At 38.4% G+C, this 24,105-nt stretch overlaps 1 protein-coding gene across 1 annotated transcript in view; it reads left to right on the top strand.

Annotated features, from left to right (window-relative positions):
- Nucleotides 1–16,936, top strand: part of LOC124711426 (fructose-bisphosphate aldolase-like) — a 61,247-nt gene extending 44,311 nt beyond the window's left edge. Inside the window, exons 7-9 of the mRNA XM_047241494.1 lie at nucleotides 2,206–2,283; nucleotides 8,621–8,813; nucleotides 16,330–16,936. Coding sequence (XP_047097450.1) covers nucleotides 2,206–2,283; nucleotides 8,621–8,716 — 174 coding nt within the window. The 3' untranslated portion in view covers nucleotides 8,717–8,813; nucleotides 16,330–16,936. The remainder of the gene's footprint in view (nucleotides 1–2,205; nucleotides 2,284–8,620; nucleotides 8,814–16,329) is intronic.
- The last annotated feature ends 7,169 nt before the right edge of the window (nucleotides 16,937–24,105 follow it).

Here is a 24,105-nt window from a genome sequence, read left to right on the forward strand (position 1 = left end):
TTCCCTCTTTCCTGATGAGGCAACAGTTTGTTGCGAAAGCTTGAATTTTGTGTGTATGTTTATGTGTCTATCGACCTGCCAGCGATTTTGTTCGGTAAGTCACCTCATCTTTGTTTTTATATATAATTTTTCCCACATGGAATGTTTCCTTCTATTATATATATAAGCTTGAATTTTGTGTGTATGTTTGTGTGTCTATCGACCTCCAGCGCTTTTGTTCGGTAAGTCACCTCATCTTTGTTTTTATATATAATTTTTCCCACATGGAATGTTTCCTTCTATTATATATATAAGCTTGAATTTTGTGTGTATGTTTGTGTGTCTATCGACCTCCAGCGCTTTTGTTCGGTAAGTCACCTCATCTTTGTTTTTATATATAATTTTTCCCACATGGAATGTTTCCTTCTATTATATATATAAGCTTGAATTTTGTGTGTATGTTTGTGTGTCTATCGACCTCCAGCGCTTTTGTTCGGTAAGTCACCTCATCTTTGTTTTTTATATATATATATATATATATAAAAAAAACAAAGATGAGGTGACTTACCGAACAAAAGCGCTGGCAGGTCGATAGACACACAAACATACACACAAAATTCAAGCTTTCACAACAAACTGTTGCCTCATCAGGAAAGAGGGAAGGAGAGGGGAAGACGAAAGGAAGTGGGTTTTAAGGGAGAGGGTAAGGAGTCATTCCAATCCCGCGAGCGGAAAGACTTACCTTAGGGGGAAAAAAGGACAGGTATACACTCGCACACACGCACATATCCATCCACATATACACATATACATATATACATATACATATATATATATAAAAAAATCTCTAACTTTCAATGCTTCCCTACTTACCGCCTCACACACTATCATACAAGGTCTGTTCAAAAAATTCCAGAACGTTCGTAATTTTGTGCCAATGGTGTGTTGGTGCAAAACTGGTTGGCATCCCTGCACATGCCTGTATTTGATCTGTAACCTCTCGAAGTTTCATTGTGGTGCATCTGTTAGTTATTGTTCAGTGAGGTATTGAGTAGCAAATTGTATCACACAGTCTGCGAATTTCAAGGTGGCAGGGCTGAAGCAGCAACGCTTCTGGATTAAATTTTACGCAAAACTCAAGAAAACTTCTACAGAGACATACCAAATGATGCAGGAAGCCTACAGTGATGAGTTCTTAAGCCATACTTGGTGTTATAAATGGTTCACACAGTTTAAAAATGGCCAGATGGAAGTTCAATATAACTCTCATTTAGGACGCCTCTGACGTCTACTGGTGACATGCTCATGTCAGGAATGTCAATGAAATTGTGCTAGCCAATGGAAGACTCACTGTCCAAGAGATTGTAGAAGAGTGTAACATTTCAGTTGGATTGTGTCATGAAATCCTGACACGGAACCTTGGAATGCATCATGTTGTTGCCAAGTTCGTCCTGTGGGTCTTGAGTCAAGACCAGAAAGACCTTCACCTTGCAACTGTGAAGAGCTTTTGGATTGTGCAAATGAGAACAAGATATTCCTTAAGAGAATCACGGGTCTATGGTTACGAATTTGAGACCAAGGTTCTTCACAACGGGTCAGGAAGGCTTCTCCGAGACAAAAAAAAAAAAAAGCTCATCAGGTCAGGTCAAATATGAAAGCCATGCTGATTGTTTTCTTTGACTTTGAAGGATTAGTCCATCATGAATTCATGCCACAGGGACAAACCGTTAATTGATGGTACCATCAGGATGTGTAGCAATGCCTGCGAAAAAATGTGAGAAGGAAATGGCCTGAAATGTGGTGAGACAATTCGTGGCTCTTGCATCACGAAAATGCACCTGCACATTCATCCCTGTTGGTGCGTGACTATCAAACAAAAAATGAAATCATTTTGTTGCCTCATCCTCCATACTCTTCAGACCTGGCCCCTCTGGACGTTTTTATTTTCCAAAGTTGAAAACAGACCTAGTATTATGTAAGTCTATGTACTATCCACATTTCTTCTGAACAGTGTGCCATCCATATTTATTCTGCAGGTGAGTGTTTTCTTGTCCTTGTTTTTTTTTCCCCACCCTGGAATTTCTATTATCATGATATTTCTGCCTTATGACTCCTAATGACGACTTCAGTACTTTCCAAAACATAATTTTTTGAAGATTACACAGTGAGATAAATAATCTAGTGGACAAAAAGTAGGATAATTTTAATCATTAAATGCATTTTCAGATCTCTGCTATGCGTGCATGGAGTGGAAAGTCTGAGAATGTTGCTGCTGCTCAAGAGGAATTCAAGAAGCGAGCAAAGGTAAGTGTGTATATTAATAAACAAATGGATAGAAATGTAGTATGTGAAGCCATTAAGACATTCAGTATTGTCTGTCATTTGTGACACATGATTTCAATAGATTCATGTAGTCTCTCCTCTTAAGTATAGTTTTCAAGGCTGGTACCTAGTCATATGGTTTCAAATATAAATAGCTCCAAGGTTTTTTCTTTTCTTTTTACTGGGATATTGTTTTATAATTTTCTTCAGTTACTATAATACTATATACATATTTTGAAAGCATGAACACACAACATGTAATGTAGGAATGAGTAGTCTTTTAGTTACATGATTAATAAAATATTTTCAGGCTCAATATGCCTCAAAGCCCAGGAAGACTTTGTTAAAATATGACTCACACATTATTTCCTCAAATGAACTCAGCTGTAAATATAATGGTAATACAATGATGACTACAAATCAGTATGGGGAGAATCAAAGTGGAGTCTGATGATCACACATTGAGTTATGTGAAGGAGAAACAGGTGATTTGAACTGGGACTGACAAATACACACATTGCAACATCTAAGGAAAGAAATGAGATTGAAGTGATGAAGGCAGTTAGGAAAGATGTAAAACTTCGGACAAAATGAGGAAGGTACAGTAGTAATTTCTTGTCATGTGGAGTTCTGAGCATACCTACATACAAACAAGATGTAATGGAAATGAAACCTCTGCAAACCATGGGTTCTCCACAGAGCATAAAAGAGCAAATGGATGGAGAGAAAGAAACTAAATCACTACTCAGGTTTTATTAAACTTCTTCAAACCGTGGGGTTCCTCCAACTAGCAGAAGAGAAGAAATAGGTCGAGGGAATGAAACTACGTCACTGCTCTGATGTGATTTAAGAAAGGCATCCAGGATCCTGCACACAGGATATGACCATGAAATTCTAGCAACAAATTATTTTTAAAAATTTTGGAACCTAGAAATTACTGAGTGAGCAATCTACATCTCAGAGATATGTGAAGGGCAAGCTTAAAATAAAGACATGTATGAGATAAAGGGTAAAACAGATAAAAAGCAGATAAGGAAGTAGTACAAACAATCAAATGAATTGAACAACAATAAAAGCATAAAAAATCCTCTTGTTTCTCTTATTTTTCAGTGCCTTATTTGGTTTCATTTAATTGTGTTCTTTCATTGTCACATGATATGTGTCACAGGATACATCCTTTTACTGTACTGAATCTTAACAATGATGACATGTCAGAAATGGGGTGCATAGGACTAGTTTTAATGTAGTAAATGTCACAATAATATGAACCACATGGCAAGGCAATTAGTTTTGTGCAGGTATGGAATTTGACATGGTTGTTACAGAGATGGTGGACTGTTTTGGCTAATAAAAGTATAGTAGGCTACATTCTGAGGCATGATCTTTTAAAATCACAGCCCTGGTGAAGTAGTGCTGAGACAATGTAGATTAGTGAAATATTGTTTAATAATGTATCAGTATTATTGAGGTAAACCCTCAGATGGCACCAGAATATGGATAAGTTAACCAAAAGCTCAGTTCAGTTAACTTCGTACTTATAACTCTCTCTCACTAAGTTAGCATGCAGGTGTGATTGATAGTGTACTTCGCACCCTTTCATTTAATACTGCCCTATATCATAATCTTCTGGGGGAATGCAAAGTGTAGAAAAAGTATTTATTTTATGAAAATCAGTAGTAAGAATATTATCAAAGTTGATAACCAAACACCTTAACACTCTTTTGTTTTCAGTGTCTACAACTTATAGGAAATTCAAGAAATTAACCATTTTATTTCTTTATATTCTGGTTATTTAAATGCAATGTCTTGGCAGACTTTTGGATCCAGGATTCCTGGATGGAGGAAGAGGCCATAGGACAGGAATGACAGGGATTAAGGAACCTTGTCAGTCTCTTTTCTTCCAACTCTTTCCCCTCTCAACTGTTAGGGGAAAGAGCTCCTGGTTCAGTAAGCCAGTAATTTTACATGTTCCTACGTGTTTGTGTTGTGGTATTCCTCACTCTACCCATCGAATCTTCAACATTCTTCTGTAGCACCACATTTCGAAAGCTTTTCTTCTCTTCTCATCTGAACTGATTATGTCCATGTTTCAGTTCTGTACAGGGCTACACTTCACACAAATACATTCAGATAAGTCTTCCTAATGCTTAAATTTATATTTGATGTGAACAAATTTTATCTTTTTGTAAAATCCTTTTTGCATTTTAACCAGTCTGTATTTTATATTCTCTTAACTTTGGACACCATCGGTTATTTTACTGCCCAAATAACAAGACTCATCTATTACTTTTTGTGTCTCATTTCATAATCTAATTCTCCCAACATCACCTGATTTAATTGGACTACATTCCATTACCCTTGTTTTACTTTAGTTGATGTTCCATCTTCTAATCTCTTTTGAAGGCACTACCCATTCATATTAGCTATAAATATTTGCAGCTCATTGTTCATTTTAATTATGACATTTTCATATAAGCATTGTAGGTAGTTATTACTGACTGTCCCTATTGCCATAAATCATTTATACGCAAACTAAAACTACTTGGAAGAAAGGACTCTTCAAGTGTGGTGGAATCCATTTCTTCTTCTGTCACCATGACATTTATTTACTGCATTTTTCTTCTTCACATCTGATCCTCTCATTTTTCCCCCCTGCTATGTCTCTACCATTTGATTCTTCATTCATCTCACTTGTGCTTTTATTTTCTTCCCTTACCTGCAATTCACGTACTGTTTTCTCTGACAATTGAAATCACAAGTTTTAAAATCATACATTTTGATAGCATTTCATTGATTTCTCTTTATCTGATCCTGCGGCTCTTACATTGATCTAGGATTGTATCACATAACTGTTTAGCCTCTGAATAGTCTCTCTTCATATGGATGATGACAGTTTGTGTTCCAAAATGAATCATTTGTACTGCCTTTTGTTTTGGATACACCTGCTGCTACTTTTGAGCATCAAAAGTCTAAATAACATAAGTGAAATATCTGAGGTTGTGTCCTGTGTCTAATGACCTGGTTGGCATTGAGATTTCAAACTGTAATTTCCTTCTATAATTATTATCAGTTTTCCATATATTTAATCTTATGTTTTCTCTCAGTTTTTTTCTGACTTCTTGTCTACAGGCATCAGTATTCTCACTCTCTTGCCCTGTTAATTTTGTTTTGTTTAGTGGAAGGAGAAACTCTTATTTTGTCTTGTATTTCAGGGAGAACAAGAAGCTGATTCAAGAGTTAAGAATTGTGATCTTTTTTATGATCCTTGTTCATTTTTATGGAGACAATGATGCTGATGATCATTAATTAATTTTCACTCTGCAGTGGAGAGTACATTGATATGAAATGCCGTAGCAGATTAAAACTGTGTGCTGGATCAGGACTTGACTCTGTTGGCTTTGCCTTTTGTGGGCGAGTGATCTACCTCCTGAGCTATCAGAGTACACTTCATCACCCAGCAGAAGTAGAACAGGGAGGGTGGGCTGAGAGTTGCGCTTTGATAGCTCAGTTGGTAGAGCACTTGCCTGTAAAAGGCAAAGGTCTCAAGTTTGAGTCCTAGTCTGGCTTAGGGCTTTAATTTGACAGAAAGCTTTGTAATAATGAATGTTCAATGCAGAATGATAACATTCCTCACACTCTACAACAACAGTCATTTCACACTAGTAATGCTATTCATGAATGAGATGTGGGTGAGAGGTCAGAAAGATAAATTTGTGAACTTGTTTGCTGATGGACTAAGTTGTATAAAATAGGATTTTTTTTGTATAAAACATGGGCTGTACAAACTAATGTTAAAACTATGTCTGATAGATTCTTCAGCAAAAATATTGATGTGTGGTACACTTTTTCCATCTCTAAGAAAGACTAACATCAAATGTAAGCATAAAAGTAAGTTACCAAACTCATATACTAAAGAACTGGAAAGCATTAGGGAACAAATAACGTTACTGTGAAGTTAAACAATGGAAAATCCTGGCTGGAATGTAACAATATTAAGAATAGTTACTACTCACCATATAGTGGAGATGCTGAGTCAGAGTCAGAAATTTTGTGTGTGTGTGTGTGTGTGTGTGTGTGTGTGTGTGTGTGTGTGTGTGTGTGTGTGTGTGAGAGAGAGAGAGAGAGAGAGAGAGAGAGAGAGAGAGGGGGGGGGGGGGGGGGGGGGAGTGAGTGTGTGTCTTTTGTTGTGCCTAAGTCAACATCTCCGCTTTGTGATAACATTGTTACTGTGAAGTATAATGTAACTGTTAGATGGACTTTAACCAGGCTGATATAGATTATAGAACATATCTGAAGTCTAAAACTTATAATTACTGGCTGTTCAACAATATTATCAAGAACATTCATTTGATCTGTGAAACTTTAGCTTTTATTTTTAATGAATGTGTTCAATTTGGAATTTTTCCTGAATGAATTTATAAAAATAGAGAGAAAAATATTCCCAAAAATTATTGAGTCTCAATAGCGCCCGTAATTTCCAAAATACTTGAAACTCATATACAATCAACTAAGTGATTATTTTGAAGGAACTATCCTCCTTTCAAAGGATCAGTTTCAGTACAGATGAGGAAAAAATACCAGTTCAGCAGTTTTTGACATCAGAAACCAGATAATTACTGCTTTTGAAAAGAAGAATAAGGTATCACTTGTGTTATAGGACTTACATAAAGTCTTTGATTGTATTCCTTATGAAAATTTGCTTGAGAAGTATGAATTTTATGGTTTACATAATATACCAGTGAAAGCAATTGCTTTATACTTAAGTGACAGTATGTCTCTGTGAGAGAGAGCCATTCTCTGATAAAAATTGAGACAGGGGTTTCACAGGCATCAGTTCTTGGGCCTTTCTTTTTCATAATTGCAATCAATGATTTGCCACGTCATGTTCCCCATTCTGTGATCTGCTGTGCTGATGATACAACTATAATTACCACCCATCAAGACACATTAGTAGTGCAACAAATGCCACTGGAATCACTAGATGCTGCAGTGAAGTGGTTCTCCTCCTACTCTAACAAACTTCTGTAACCGAGACAAGTTCCTGTTATTACTATCTAATAATGTAGAAAATAGAGTGGTTAAATTACAATTTCTTATTGACTCCAAGTTGACCTGGGAAGAATACATAAGTCATATTTGCAAAAGGACTTCAAGAGTAACATACCTGATGTGTAAATCAGAAGAGAGATAGTTGCTTATGAATATCTAAGGCTGACAACATATTTGGGCTGTTCCAGTCTCACTTTTCTTATAGACTGCTAGTGTGAAGGCATTCTTAACATAAGACACATACTAAAGATACAAACAAGTTCACAATAGAAATGTGCAAGGCTGGGCCAAGAGATCAGTATTAACCTCTGTTTAAAAAACTTAATACACTCATAATAGTAAACTTGAATACATATGTTTCAGCATTCTACATTAAACTGAATGTAAAAGAATTTCATACAAGAGGAGATATTCACCAGCACAACAGAAGGGGAAGAATCAAAATGTATATTCTAAGATAAAGCCTGAAAAAACCAACCCACTTGTACAGCATCAGCTCCCTGCAAATCTTTACCTCAGCATGGTCCATGTCTTGGAAATCATTTTAAGCAAAAATATATAGCTGACTGGCTGAAAATCTATTTTGTAACAACATAATTTTTTGATGAACAAATTGTGAACATATCTTAAAACTCAAAATGTTAGCCTAAATGTCTAATTTTGTATGTAATTATATCTAAAAACAAAGATGATGTGACTTACCAAATGAAAGTGCTGGCAGGTCGACAGACACACAAACAAACACAAACATACACACAAAATTCAAGCTTTCGCAACAAACTGTTGCCTCATCAGGAAAGAGGGAAGGAAAGGGAAAGACGAAAGGATGTGGGTTTTAAGGGAGAGGGTAAGGAGTCATTCCAATCCCGGGAGCGGAAAGACTTACCTTAGGGGGAAAAAAGGACAGGTATACACTCGCACACACACACACATATCCATCCACACATATACAGACACAAGCAGACATATTTTGTATGTAATTAAGTATATTGATATGATGTACATGAGATTAAACCTATTCCATTGTACATACGATCAGTGATGAACAAAGATGAATGATCAACAATAGTCACTTGCCACTTGATGTGGACATTATTGCCAAAATTTCAGAACCATTACTGTGTTTCTTTATTTTAATATGAAGGAAATTTAATTCTGTGTTGTTACTGTGAAATTGTGTTTTGTAAAGTAGTGTACTGATGTATATGACACAATGTAGCGTACCACTGCTGAAGTCATCTTACACTCTAAAATTTTTATCCTTCTACAGGCCAACAGTCTAGCTAGTCAAGGGAAATATGTTCCTGGATCCATCAAGTCACTAGCAGCTTCAAAGACGAGTTTTGTATTTCCTCCTGCCTACTAAGTACTTATTTCCATGCAACAACATGCTGAATTCAATTTTAATGTGTTACATATTTTTTGGAGTCCAGATTCCTGCTCAGTTTAGTAGTACATCAATGGTGAGTTTCCTGATCATAATTCTAATTATTTGACTAAGTCATTCCTGCAAGGATCTAATTGATATTTACTGTGGAAAAAAGGTGCAGCGTAGCACAAACTAAGTAAATTTATGAAAAGAAAACAGGTACCGGTACGAGATATTGTGAGACAGTTGGGGAAGGCAATTTCTTATGATTACTTGTGCAGTGATGATTATACAAATAAAATGACTCTTTTTCATTTAAACACCATGGAATAAAACAGTCTAGCCTTGACAACTGGAAACATTGGTCATGCTTGTGTGAGTTAGGTGTGTGTGTGTGTGTGTGTGTGTGTGTGTGTGTGTGTGTGTGTGTGTGTGTGTGTGAGAGAGAGAGAGAGAGAGAGAGAGAGAGAGAGAGAGAGAGAGAGAGAGAGAGAGAGAGAGATAGAGAGAGAGAGATATTTCTACCTGGTTAAATCACAGGCAATGCAAAATTTAGCCAATTCCAATGCAGAATACTGATTTGATCTAAACTGATTGAAATTAGACCTTACAAGCTGCGAGTAACACAATCATAGTATTTCTAACAGACCTTTTGGGAATTATGATTTTAATATTTTGTGAGGATAATGTGTATGGCATGTGTTGGAGGCTGTAAATCAACATTAATTTAAGGTTACATATAATGTTTCTCATTTGTATACTGATCTTTAATAAATGGCATCATTACGAGACCACTATATATTCAATTAATGATTTAAATTTGTGTTTAGATGGACATTGTTAAACTATTAAGTAACTGACAGGTGCTGCTTACTAGACATACAAGCCTCATGTTAACAGGATTTTTTTCTGTGTTTACTTCCTTTAAGAGACAAAGTGTTAATCTAAACCACATTTCTTATTGTTGTTGCTGGAGTTATGGGCAGTTTACAGGATTACAGTTACTGAACTATATGAAATCGAGGCCCAGGCCAGTTGTCTCTGGGTACCCCAGAGCCAGAAAGTGATCCCCAAATTGCTCCTCCAGCACATCAAACACTCTCCTGCCTCAATGGGACCAATCTCCATCTTTCATGAACCACATCTTGTTGAAATCAGGACCACCTTGGATAATGGAGATGAAATCATCATCTAAAACCTTCACAAACCGTTTGGTAGTCACCACACTGTTAAGGAATATTGCACTGATTATTCCATGACCGGACACGGCACACCACACAGTCACCCACTGAGGGTGAAGAGACTTCTAGATCGTGAAATGTGGATTCTCTGTCCCCCAAATGCACCAATTTTACTTATTAACAAATCCGTCCAAACGAAAGTGGGCTTTGTTGCTAAACCAAACTGTGCATGCCCATGCCCATCCTGATTCCTAACATGCCCCACAGCCAACCATGCAGTTTGAATGTCCTAATGCAAACTGTTCAGAAGTTATGACAATTTTATTTCATGTAGTTCAATATCTGTCTCCCTGTACATATGCTATGAAGATGATAGATACATGCAGAAATGATTTTTCTAATGAGCTAAAAGAAATAAGTTATTGGTGATGTAAGAAAGGAAAAATCTGCAGCAAACTTTGTTAGGATTGTGGAACAGTCACATAAAAACAGTGAGTCAGAAATAAAGAAACTGCGTTAAAATTCTGCAACCAAGGCCGACAGCCACACAAGACAGTCAGTGTACAAGTGCCTCACAACTCCAACTTGCATGGAATTAAATGAAGCACTACACTTTTGCTCCAAACAGAAGAGAGCAGGAGTTGCTCCTACATCAGGTCCAATGTTCATGGAGAAAGTGGGAGAGTCCCATGAAACTCTGGAGACTGTAGAAAAATTTAATGCTCCTACATCTATAGTCTGCAACCCACTGTATGGGTACATCACAGTGAACCAGTTATTAGGGTTTCTTCCTGTTCCATTCACATACAGAATGTGTGAATAACAGCTGTTTCTACAAAATGTTACACCCAGGTATTTGTACGAGTTGGCCGATTCCAACAGTGACTCACTGACATTATAGTCATAGGATACTACATGTTTTTATTTTGCGAAGTGGAAAATTTTACATTTCTGAACATTTACAGCAAGTTGTCAATCTCTGCTCCATTTTGAGATCTTATCAAGATCTAACTGAATATTTATTCAATATAATGGAAGGAAACATTCCACGTGGGAAAAATTATATATAAATACAAAGATGAGGTGACTTACCGAACAAAAACGCTGGCAGGTCGATAGACACACAAACAAACACAAACATACACACAAAATTCAAGCTTTCGCAACAAATTGTTGCCTCATCAGGAAAGAGGGAAGGAGAGGGGAAGACGAAAGGAAGTGGGTTTTAAAGGAGAGGGTAAGGAGTCATTCCAATCCCGGGAGCGGAAAGACTTACCTTGGGGGGAAAAAAGGACAGGTATACACTCGCACACACGCACATATCCATCCACACATACAGACACAAGCAGACATATTTATTCAGCTTCTTTCAGATAGTACTCATTATAGATAACTGCATCATCTGCTAAAAGCCTGATTTTACTATTGATATTGTCTGCAAGGTAATTAACAAACCACATGAACAGCAAGAGTCCCAACACACCTTCCTGAGGTACACCAAAAGTTACTTCTGCATCTGACAATGACTCTCCTTCCAAGATAACATGCTGCATCCTCTCTAAAAGTCCTCAATCCAATAAAAAATCACTTGATACCATATATGACCATATCATTGACAATAAGCATAGGTGTGGTACTGAGTTATATGCTTTTCAGAACTAAAGAAATGCTGCATCCACCCATTTGTTTGAGCCAAAGATTTCAGTATGCAATGTGAGAAAAAAAAAAAACAAGTTGGGTTTCACATTATCCATGTCTTCAGAATCCATGCTGGTTGGCACTGAGGACATCATTATGTTCAAGATACCTTATTATGTTTGAGCTTAGAATATGTTTTAAGGTTCTACAAGAAATCAATGTCAAGGACATTGGATGGTAGTTTTGTGGATCACTTCTACTACCCTTCTTGTAGATGGGTGTGACCTGTGCCTTCTTCCAAGGCCTGGGCACAGGTATTTGTTCAAGGGATCAGCAAGAGATTACAGTTAGAAGAAGGGCTAACTCAGAAACAAATTCAGTTGAGAATGTGACAGGGATTCCACTGGTGCCTGGAGCTTTTTTGGTTTTTATGATTTCAGCTTTTTCCCAACACCACTGACACTGATACTTTTTCCATTCAAATATTCAGTGGTACAAGGATTAAATTGGAGCAATTCTCTTGGTTTTTCTTTTTAAAGGAACATTTGAAAATGCAGTCATTCACTAGGGACTGAACACTAACTTTGGTGCTGCTAACAGCCTTTACATATGACCAGAATTTCTTTGAGTTCTGTGAAATGTCTCTTGTCAATATTTCATCATCACAATGACTGATTCACTCCAAACACTGCTACAGAACTTGAGAAAGTGCTGATCAGGGTAAGAAACTTAGCACAAGGAAAATAAACAGCTGATGATTTTTTTGCGATTTCTGCTGTCACATCTAACTGAACAGTTTTCTCCTTGTATCTTGGAACAGACAGCATCTTGGACTGAAGTGTATGCTATCAGAAATAAGCCTAGCAAAGAAAAGTGAACTGTGATTTGCTGTGCAAATTTAAAACATGAATACAAATGGAAACCACTTGTTAATCACAAAAATTGGAAAAAAAAACTAAGTCTAGTCTAAGGACAAGTTAACGCACTACTTTCTTACAGGCTTCAGAAAGGAGACACTGAATTCTATGCTCATTCCTGTTGTGTGCACATATTTTGAAGGGAAATGCTTACCTGAAAGAGCAGTTCTTTTGCTGGACAATGCACCTTGCCATCCTACGGAAGGTTTGCTTGCTTTGAATGATCGAACTGTATTTGTGAAGTACCTACCACCTTGTACTGCATCACTTTTACAGCCAATGGACCAAGGTATGTTTGTGGCTGTGAAACTTGGTTGAATTTTATGAAACATCTTTTCTGAGAAGATTCAGATATCATCAATTTCTGAAAGCTGTGATGCAATCCACGGTATCTGTAATGCTTGGGACAATGTGAAGATAATGTTATCTATAGTTGAGATGGTGCAAGAAGATGCCCAACAGCTCATAGCACTGTTGCTAGCTATCAACTGCAAAGCACTAACAAATGTAGGTGAAACAGTAGCTACCTCAGAAGTGTGACAACAATAAGACCTTGCCACATAGATGTTTACAAAATAAGGTTATGTTACTGGTTGAGGTAGGCCTCTGAAGCTGCTGCACCCAACACATTGCAACTGTCAGGGATCAACTTATGCATATTCAACTACAGCTCATGAAAGAAAATGGCAATGTTCTCAACTGTCAGTGACTTTGAAGGCTTTAGTAGTGAGTAATATGATTCTACTAATTGTCTGACTGATCTAGTGAAACAGCTTAGTGGTTTGACTTTGTAGGGGTACTTGAAGTGACTTCATAGTCTTTCCCGGCATAATATGTCTTTAAAGTCTCTCTGGGTTTGCTGCCAGACTCTAAACTCAACTCAGTTGAATATTTCAGTGATCCAACTGTTCACTATCTTCAGGATAATGCTGCTTCTGCTGCTGAGTCCTGCTCAGAACTGATGCCAAGCTTCAAATCGACGTCCTGTATAGGCCTCTGCACTGTACACAGTGCATGCACTGCCCATCACAGTTGCTGCTCTCCAAGACTGTGCAGATGGTGCCACCCTTAGTAGAACACTGGCTGCAACAGTGTATCCCACTCAAAAATAATTTTCAAACATTTTGACTGGCTGCACCGAAGAATGTTCTGGTTTGATGTGAGATAGTACAGGATCCCATGTCCTGCTAAGAGGAAACCCATTGTCTCTGGTAATTAAATCATCTGCCAACCTAATTTCATCTGCCTCCTTATAGGCACTGTTCCAAAAACCATAAGTGTTGGCAAATATCACAGTTTTGTCAAATTTCATACCATGTCCGTTGTTTAAGCAATGTTCTGCCACCACCAATTTTTCTGGTTGTTGTAACCTCATACAATGGCGATGTTCCACACACCTGTCATGAACTGTGCAAATCAAAAGGCTGATTTAAGGCTCTGACATGGAGTTTTGTATATACTAAGCTTCCTAAGCCCCAAATCACCTTTCACAGAGCCGAGTAGTGCACTAATCGTGGAAGGTGGCTTTGTGGTTGTGAAGATGTGTGGGGCAAAAACTTCCACAACTGGTTAAGCAACAATGCCTATGAAGTAGAAGCTGAGCAGCTGAATGACTTGGATGGAGTGGACAAAGTGTGATCGTTAGAGGAAGAGATCAAGGGGCTCATTATAACACACATCAAGGCTTTGAAATAAATTGATATGTCAGAGTATGCATGAAAAAATTTGTTTGGCTATGCCAATGTTTTGATTTTCTGGATAACAAGAACCATAGTCATTAAAAAATAAATGAAAAACAGAAACAGAAAATTTGGACAGTTATTCACTAAACGTGAAACTGAAAGCAAGTAATCCAAAATGCAGTATAGTTTGTGAGTAATTTTGTAAACAAATTGTCAGTGTCGAGCGAATAATGCACACGCAGTGCAGTGGGCTTTGAAATGTAACATGTTTTGTAAATATAATTAATAGCAGTTTATGGTACAAACATTTGTATTTAGTGTCAGCCATGCTTTTTGGTTACCTGTGCTGTCTCGGGTGCACATTAATCTGGATAATCAGGAGCTTGTCATATTTGACAATCATGGTGGATAGCTTTTCAGATGGTATGTGGCATCTCCTTCAAGTTTATGACTGGCTTGAAGGAGGAGAATATCTAGTGTTCTCTCAGACCCAGTGTCTGAATGATAGAGAAACTGAATGGAGACAGGAGCTATTGTCATTTGTAATCACCACAGGCAATGTGTAAGTCAAGGATAAGGTTGATACAGGTTGAAGACTGGAATTTAAAGGCTATTTCAGGAATCTGAAGACAGGAACTTTTAAAATGAGGTACTCAGGAGCAGTAACAAATATAAAGCAGGAATGAAGGAAAAGTATATTAGATGATAGGCTAGAATATGGCAAGGTCATGTTTGTAGAAGGGGCATAAGTATTGAGGTATAGGGTTAGGGAACATGAGACTGATCATAAAAAGGAGAGAAGATCAACACTGGAAAAACAACACTTGCATACACTGATGTGTCTCAACATTATGACCACTGCCTGCACTGAGACCGACTGCTGCTGGGTGACATTGCAGGCACGTGACATGACAAGAAAAGTATATGAATGGAGCAGAGGTGAATGGGGAATCATTCTAGCAAACAATACAGGCCAAACATGTGGAAATACCCAGAAAGAGACCAAATGACATATTGTTCTGTCTTGATGCCTTGAAACCAGCATCTTGGAAACAGTGAAGTTGGTCAGCTGTCCATGTGCTACTTCTTGAGCATCTGTGGAAAGAGGTTGAAGGGCAGTGAAATCTTGAGTAGGCAACAAGCTGTCAGTAGTCCATGCTCCATCACAGAAGGTGCAGGTCAGAAGTTGCCCCATTAAAGCAGATGTCTGTGGTAGATCTGAGGACAGATTACTTTACTGGTTTAGGCACAAGTGTTTCAGAGCACCCAGTTCAGTGCAGAGTGTTGAACGTGAGGCTCAAACAGGTGACCCCTTTATCTTCCCATTCTGGCTCAACAGTATCATCGGTTACAACTGCAGTGGATGTGGTATCATCAAGATTAGATAATGGGTCAATGGAAATGTGTCACCTGGTCAAATGAATTACATTTCTTCTTACATCAAGTTAACGGCTCAGTGCAGATACATCATCATCCAAGTGAATCACTGCTCAAAATGGGGGACATTTAGCTGGGATTCCGTGCAGCCTGTGGCAGTAATTAAGAACATCATGATAGCTACAAACTACACAAACATTAATTTACACCATTTGCATATCTTCATGTTTGACGTCTTCCTTGATGGTGATGGCATCTTCTCGTAGGCTGTTTCTGTCACAAGGCTAGAATCATGCTACAGTGATTTGAGGAGTGTGATAGTGAACTCACATTTCTATCTTGGCCACCAATTCACCTGATCTAAACCCAATGGAACTCATCAGGGCTGATATCGGGTGTCAGGTTCTTGAACAGTGGACCATAAAATTGAGAACTGCATGACCTGTGTGCAAACATTTGTTGCCACATGCCTCTGGAAATGAACCGAGGCTTGTGGAATCCACACCATGCAGAATCATTGCTGTGTTGTGTTCCACAGGTACACCAACATACTATTGAGCAGGTGGTCATGTTTTGGTTAGATGATAGTTTGCTAACTTCCTTGATTTTGCAGTATATATTATGTAAGAGGTATGTTTTAACTGCTTTTTCAAATATGTTGATTTTAGATAACTCTTTACTCTCCTTGGGAAATTTATGGATAAATTTTCTTCCCTGACAGAAAAAACTGTTTTCAGTTTGTTAAAAATAAATGGTAAATTTTAAAACAAAAAAGTTAATAACAAATCCGTATATAATTATTTTACTTGTTGCAGGCTAACTGACATCTGCAGAAACTTTTTCCTTTGGAGCAATGCTGAAAACTGGTACAACAGTTGCTTTTGTACTTACCTGCATTCAAAGACAAAGGAGGAATACTTGAAAAATAACACCTATGCCACATGTATTGCAGTAGGGGGACAAGGCACTTAAGCTAGATGATAACATTGAAGATTTTCATTTATTTTAGGATGTTATCTTAGGCATCAGTGTCGGTAACATAACTCATGTTCATAGTCATTTCCTGTGAGTATGTAAATGACTGTTGCATCAGTTGTTATACATTGCTTGACCAGAATATATCAAATAATGTAATAATCAACTGACCAAATTCAGATACTTATATCAAGGATAACTGCTACAGGTTCCTTATTTGCTCTGGTTTTTCTGCCTTAGTAACATCCTAAAGGAAGTGAAGTAATGATGATATCATGTGAGTTGTAAGAAAACATTTTATTTTTTTGTGGCTGCCTCTACATTTCCTTTGTTACCCCTGTTGCTGCCAGAACCAATCTTAAAAACAGCCATTGTACCATTATTTTACTTTAAACAACCAGTTTGTACCAATATTTCACATAAAAGTCAATAAATTCATTTCCTTTACACACTGGAAGCATAAATTACTTATAAATATCCCAAAAATTTTCAGGAATAATATAAAATTTCAGATAATAGAATCAGCTTGCATGTTGCAAAAATGATACTCACATGGTTAGGGAAGAGAGATAATCTGTTTGAATGTTTTTATTTTAATTTTTATCTGCAGGTATTAGTATTATAAGGATATTAAAACAATACAAGAACCATCCTTAGTATTTTATTTGCTATAAAAGAAGTTATACAGAAACAAATCACTCTCATACAATACAGAACAATGGGCCATTTTTCCATCTAATATGAACACTAACCCTGAGAAGGGGAGAAATGTTACACCCTAATGATATGCAAAAAGAATTGTAAAATATTAAACAATGTAATTAAATTAAAAGTTTTGAAAGTGTTTTATTTTTCCTCAAGCTTAAAAACAAAACTTCCATTTTTTAAAAATAGTTTTTACCTACTCAATTATTAATTATAGTTGAAGTATCTCCTTGTGAAGGGAACTCTCTTTGTAATTTGTTCATCGGTATCACATTCCAAATTATTTAGTGGTAAGAAACGAATGTGTAGGAAATAATTTGAATGAGTATTTGGAAGGATATGCACAATACATGAAAGTCCATTTTTAAAATCTATAATGTACGTATGGGCAATTAAATGAAATGAAATCCTGTTACTGACTGGGTAATAAGAAATTATTTCATACCTTGTTTGCATTCAGAAATGTCTCTTGAATGAATTTTTCACCAAATGTGACATCCATGAACTACTGTGATCTTTAAAACAAGGATCATGGCTTTCGGTATTTCCAAATCAGACAAATAAAACAACATCAGTGCCGAAAATCAAAGATATTATTAAATAAGATAAAGTTGAAGTTCCCTGTACATCACAAAACATACCAGTCATTGACCTCAAAGCACAGAGGCAGAATTAGATGGAATGCTCGTAAGTGCTCCAGCTCTCAACTCTCATTTCTATATTGTTCAATGAAGAAGGAAGAATGAAATAAAGGGTGAAAGTTTAAGAGTTTAACATACTGTTAACAATAAGGTCATGAGAAAAAGAGAGCATTAGTTCATTTATTGAAGAAACCAGTTGCATTCTTACTAACCCTTTCCGCTACAATGACAAGTGTGATCAACATTGCAAATTTTGTTTTCCATTTTGCTGTCAAGCCACGTTAGACATGATTTTTCATAGCTCTCACATGTTCCATTCTCAAAGTTGACAGTACTAGGCATCATTGCAGCATAGTACTGCCATCTAAGGAAACCTGTATTAACTTAGTGTCAAACTGTCATGTTGAGAGAAATATTTTAATTATTACATTCAAGTTAATAGTAGTAAAATGGCTAGTTCTTCACACAGTCCTTTCTGAGGAAGAGGTTATAAAGCTTTTATAGGAATCTCTAAGTGAAAATGAGTGACAATGATTTTGATGGTGACAGTGGTTGTAAACAATACAAGTGAAAGTAATAATGAAAACAATGAAAATGTTAATGTTTCTTATTATTCAGCGGAACATTCATGGTGAACGTGAAGTGACAATCATTATGAATTTACAGATTTTCCTTTTTGACTCTTCAAAGTGTGATATTATCACTGAAACTAGTAATGATCCATTATCATCAGTTCATTTCTTTCACTTAATTTTTACAGATGACTTATTTCAAGAAAGAGCTGATGAAATGAACAGATATGCTACAGTAAAAGTACAGAAAGTGACACCACTGCCACTATGTTCTGTGTGGTGGAACTGGAGAAATGTTTTCACAGAAGAAATGAAATGCAGGTGCAGGTGTATATGGCATTACAAAAATGTCAAAACTTGGACTTTTTTTAAGAGAATCGTTACATTCATCTGCCTTCTTTTCAGACTGCTTTAGTTGTGCCTTCTTTTCAGACTGCTTTAGTTGCAGGCAATTGATGCAAATTTTCTGGAAACTGTGGGAAGAAACAACATGCTAGTACTGTCTTACAAAGCATTCTGTTAAAGTATTTTAAGGACTTAGTTGGTGAAGAAACTAGATGAAAAATATGAAGACGTTGTTCAACTTCTGATGGTGAGGAAATCTTAAATGGAATGTTGCACATTATCTACAAGCTTTCCAGGAACAAGCATAAGGGTTGTGCACCATGTTAAGACAGAGAAAAAGGTGGCAGGCATGAAACTGTATTACTATGAAACACGCCCTGAAAACCAGCTCTCCACCCTAAAGAATGTGTTTCAGAAAAATCATACAGTGAAAAATTATGCACTGCAGTGCTTCTGTAAATATATTTGGTTGGAAGTACATTTTTTGTTTCAATGTATACTCTAATCATTGGTCAGTGGCCACATTGTTTACACAAAGAGACTTGCGCAATTCTCTGTGGTGCGCTCTCCATGCTGGCACTACCGATTTAAATAAGAGCACACAGACACCCGGTGTCTGCATGTTTGAGTGCAAAAGCGTAAAGAAACTATTCGTGTATTTATCTGAAATGATTTAGGAAAACAAAAATTCTCACAAGATTGACAAGTCTGTGAGCCTTCATCTCATAAACATTCATCTATGTCTTCACACCTACACTTCATTGCTTGGTTTGGACATTTAAACAGTTCAGCCAATTGACTCAGTACTTCCAATGACGCAGTTGTTCTGCAAAACACTTCTTCAGTGTGAGTGACTGGTTGTCAAACTATGTTTTAATTCAAGGTAAAGTTGCAGGACACTTGTCAGGTGTTACGTTAGACAGACTGGTAATTATGTGAGCGTTTACTTCATTGTTAGTTTGTCTTTAGGATGAGATAGTGTTAGAATTGATGGTTAAAAGTGAATTTGTGAAACTGATATCTTCGCCTATGTTCACACACTGCCACTACACAAGTAGAAATAAGGAGTGCTAATTCTGCAAGGTTCGCGGGAGAGCTTCTGTAAAGTTTGGAAGGTAGGAGACGAGGTACTGGCAGAAGTAAAGCTGTGAGTACCGGGCGTGAGTTGTGCTTCGGTAGCTCAGATGGTAGAGCACTTGCCCGCGAAAGGCAAAAGTCCCGAGTTCGAGTCTCGATCGGGCACACAGTTTTAATCTGCCAGGAAGTTTCAGAAATAAGGTGATTTTCATTTAGCTCCAGACAGGACATTGAGGAACATCACGGAAGAGCAGACTCACTAGAATGTATCACTTGTAAAGTGTCTCTTAATTGAGAGGATGTCATCGCCTCTATAAATAATTGTAGGAAAAGTATACCATATTTTTTAAATTTTTTACTCCCTAAACTGATGAACAGGAGACACCTGATAACTGGCATCAGTTGGTACGTTAGAAGAAAGCTAGACAGGACATCTTCATCTTCACAGAATGAGGCAGACTCTGAGTACTTCATTTTGGTCTTTAAACTACACATGAATCATTCCACCTCTGAATTAGAAGCTTCGTGAAACATGTCCGTAGTCAGATGCTGGATACCACCAAGTGCAAAAGTCCTCAAACTTCCACAGTGCAAATCAAATTGCCAACTTAAGTGCCTAGGAAGAGCCCGAAGTAATGAAGATGACTGATAATGCATGGATAGTTGCTGTTGGTGTGTGGAGGACAGTCTGGCTACATATGGGAAATCAGGCAAAAAAAAAAAAAAAGAGAGGACCCTTGAAGTTGATATGCTCCCTGTCACAAGGGCACTTTAGGTCTAGCTGAGAGTAAAATTGATGTATCAGCACAGCCCGGTTCTGTGCACAGGCCATGCAAGTTCAATGTCACGATCAGGCACTGGCCAGTAGGTGTGTCCCTGTGCCAAAGCCTTCACACGATAGATACCGCAGCACAAAGCGTACAGCAGCTTGGTTATGTGAGAATGCATGCTAGAGGGACAACAACTAGACAGTTTTGCTACTCCCTGGCAGTCATGAGGATCCCTAGGCAACGTCAAGTTGATCAGGCAGTAGGAAAAATGTATGCCACACCAAATGTGCTCCCGAAGGGGTGTGCTTGAACCGTGCCATCTGGACTGTAGAGATTATTTTCCACAATACTGGGTCAGCAGCTGTGAACTCCTCACCATCGAAGGACAATCCAGCATTGTCTGCTGCAAGGTATTGTCCAATGTGAAAGTGAGAGCAACTTGTTTACCAAACTCTGGATGGGGTCCGGGTGGCAGCCACAGTAGTGCATCTGCATTAGCATGCAGGCCGGTGAATGTATGTAATAGCAGTAATGCTCACTCCTGCAATGTGGGCATGGTCCTGTGCAGTACCTTAGGAGGGGGGAAACTTTGCAACAAAATTTTTTAAAGCTGAAAATGGTGGTAGCTAGCAACACCTCTCCCACTTGCGAATAATTACTTTGCATGCTGAAAGTGCATTTGATGTGTAAGCAATGGGCTAATCAGTGCCACCTGGGTTCCAACACAACAGGAGCACACCAATGCCATAATGGGACACATCAGAGGCCAGGGTTAACAGCTTACCAAATGTAAAAGAAGCCAAACAGGGAGTGTGAACACTTTTGAAAGACTGGAAAGCCCGGCGACATTCAGCGGAACTCACAAATATGATGCCCTTTTGTCAAGCTGGTTAAGAGGATGGCGGATGTGCACGACCTGGGGAATAAGCTTAGCATAATAAGAAATCCTGCCCAAAAATGACAAGAGCTCCTTCAAGTTCGTGGGTGCCAGGGGTTGACAATGGCTTCTGTGCATTTGTCCTTAGGGATGAGGCCAACTTTGTTAAGCACATGTCCCAAAAACTGCAATTTTGGGGCAAAAAACTGCATTTTTCCAATTTGCAATGAAGGCATTGGGAAAGTGTCTGCCAATTTGGTAAATGCTCCTCTTGTGAGGAGCCCTGGACCCAGAGATTATCAAGGCAGTTGATGGTATAGGGAATGTTTTCAAACAAAGGCTCCAAATGTCTTTGATAAATTCCTGGGGCAGCTGATACTCCAAAGGGCAAATGACTAAACTGGTGAAGCCCAAAGAAGCTGTTGAGCCTGAAGCAGCACTGAGGAACAGTATGCAATGGCAACTGTAGGTACGCATTGTGCAGGTTGATGTGAGAAAAATACTGGCCCTTGACAATTTTGCAACATCTGTTCTGGACATGGAATGGAATGCGAGTCTACGACACATCATGTGTTTAGTGTTACTGCTCGTCTTCTGAACAACCTCCAAAGCGGAGCTCACAAACTAGATGAAATAGGAGAAATGATTCCAAGTTTGTATCAATGCGCACCTCACTAGGTGTGACAAAATTTAGGTAATACTGACAGCTGTATGGAGCAGAGGTCTTGAAATTCTGTACTTGACCCAAGGTATTCTCAAACAGATGGTCATACACCTTAGTAAAATGTACAATGCCTGTGGATGTCTGAGACATTCAATGAGTCCAGGGGAAAAACAGGGGCATCTAATGACCATCCTGTGTCTTGCCAACAGTCACAAACTGTCTAACTTCACCAACTGCAAATTGTTAAAGTACATCCCTTGCTGTGACATGACTTTGATGTGAGTCAGAAATCTGAGCAACTGCATCTAAAGATGGGCCCGACAAGTCCAATGCCTCAGTTGGGACCTTACGGTCAGGTGCTAATCAGAGGATCAAGTCCCTAATCAAGAAGTCTGCATACGAGATAGCAGAGTGGGGATATTCAAACTGAAATCACACGACACACCTTGCAGGTCAGCGATCCGAACTGCACATGACTGACTGCCCAGGATGCTCGTGTTGCGGGTTAAACCTCAACTGTGCCACAACCACATTGTTTTGATGTCTAAAATACTGCACGAGAAACTGTCAGAGTTCCACATAGTGAAGTTTCTTTGATTCAGCAGGGGGCTTCAAATTTTGCACGATTTTGTGCAGCCCTGCATTACTGCAGAATAACAAGGTGGTCTTATAAGCTGCGCTGGTGTCTTACCTGGCAATACAGCAATAATGCTGAAGGTAATTCTCCCACCTTTCCTTAGCCTCAATGGAACTGTCAAGAAGACTTCCTGCAGGCGCACAGACTGCCACCAGCACAGCATGAGAGGAGAGCAACTCTGCATTCTGAGGATCTCCTGCAGCTCCTCCTGCTGCAGCTGATGCTGCTGCTGCTGCTATTTTTTCTGGAGGCACAAATGTTCCTGCCAGCATACCAAAAATGTTGGGCCCATGGTGGTAGTATGTGCAAAGAAGTGTCACCCCTGTAAGAACACTCTCCATTGCCTCTTTTGTATCTGCACAGGCACGGCACCACCACAAAACAGCCCTGTCAGCACAAACGTCGCTGCTCTAGCCAACAGCGAGTGCTCAACTGGGGAATAGGAAAAACTATGTGAGAGTCAATCTATAGGGAACCAGAGTATCTAAACAGTATATAGAAACTAGCATTGAGAAAAAACAAAAAATATGAAATGGGGATGGCAAACAGCAAGCACACTGAATTGACAGCACTGTACAGTACGAAAGCCAGGTCCAGGTTAACCAATCTTAATGTAAGAATTAACTGGCCCAGCATATTACTGTTCCTAAGTGAACATGCGTGTCAGTGGTTTTTCCCATATCATATTTCGTGAACACCAACTGTGACAGCTTTCTACACTACTCTTCTACAAGAACCGTGCCACCTCATCTGTGTCCACACATATATCTGATGGTAAGGATAACAAATATATGCTATTTACCTTAGTATAGGATGCCCCTTTGTATAAGAGGCACCTTGAGAAAAAATTATTTTTAACATATTCTGCCTAATCAAAATTAAAGACTGTTTTACTGACAAGGTATCTGCCAAAAAGTTAGCATTATACCTATTCTAAACTTCTGCCATTTATTGATTGTCTACATTTTGATACTACCAGAAGAAATAAAATAAACAAAAAGAAATGGTTTGTATTAATTTCCAGACCTTTCATTTTGTACTGTAGTGGGTGGGTGCCAGGAGGGGCCGTATTAAAACTCGTCCGAGCTTTTCAAATGATTTATTTTTTCCACTACAGAGCTTTGTTGACCTCAGTCCGTGTCACAGGCCCCGCATTGCTGAGGCAGCACCCCAGCGGCCTGTGCAACGCACTGTGTCAGGCCGGCCTCGTACGCCAGCTGCAGAGTTCCAATTACGTCACGATGGCTGCACTAGCAGCCGACTCAGCGGCCACCGTCCCTGTTGACTCCGTGCTGCTTCGCCGGGAGCCGTAGGCTGGCCGCGCTGCT

This window comes from Schistocerca piceifrons, chromosome 8 (genome assembly GCF_021461385.2).
Source record: "Schistocerca piceifrons isolate TAMUIC-IGC-003096 chromosome 8, iqSchPice1.1, whole genome shotgun sequence".
NCBI lineage: Eukaryota > Metazoa > Arthropoda > Insecta > Orthoptera > Acrididae > Schistocerca > Schistocerca piceifrons.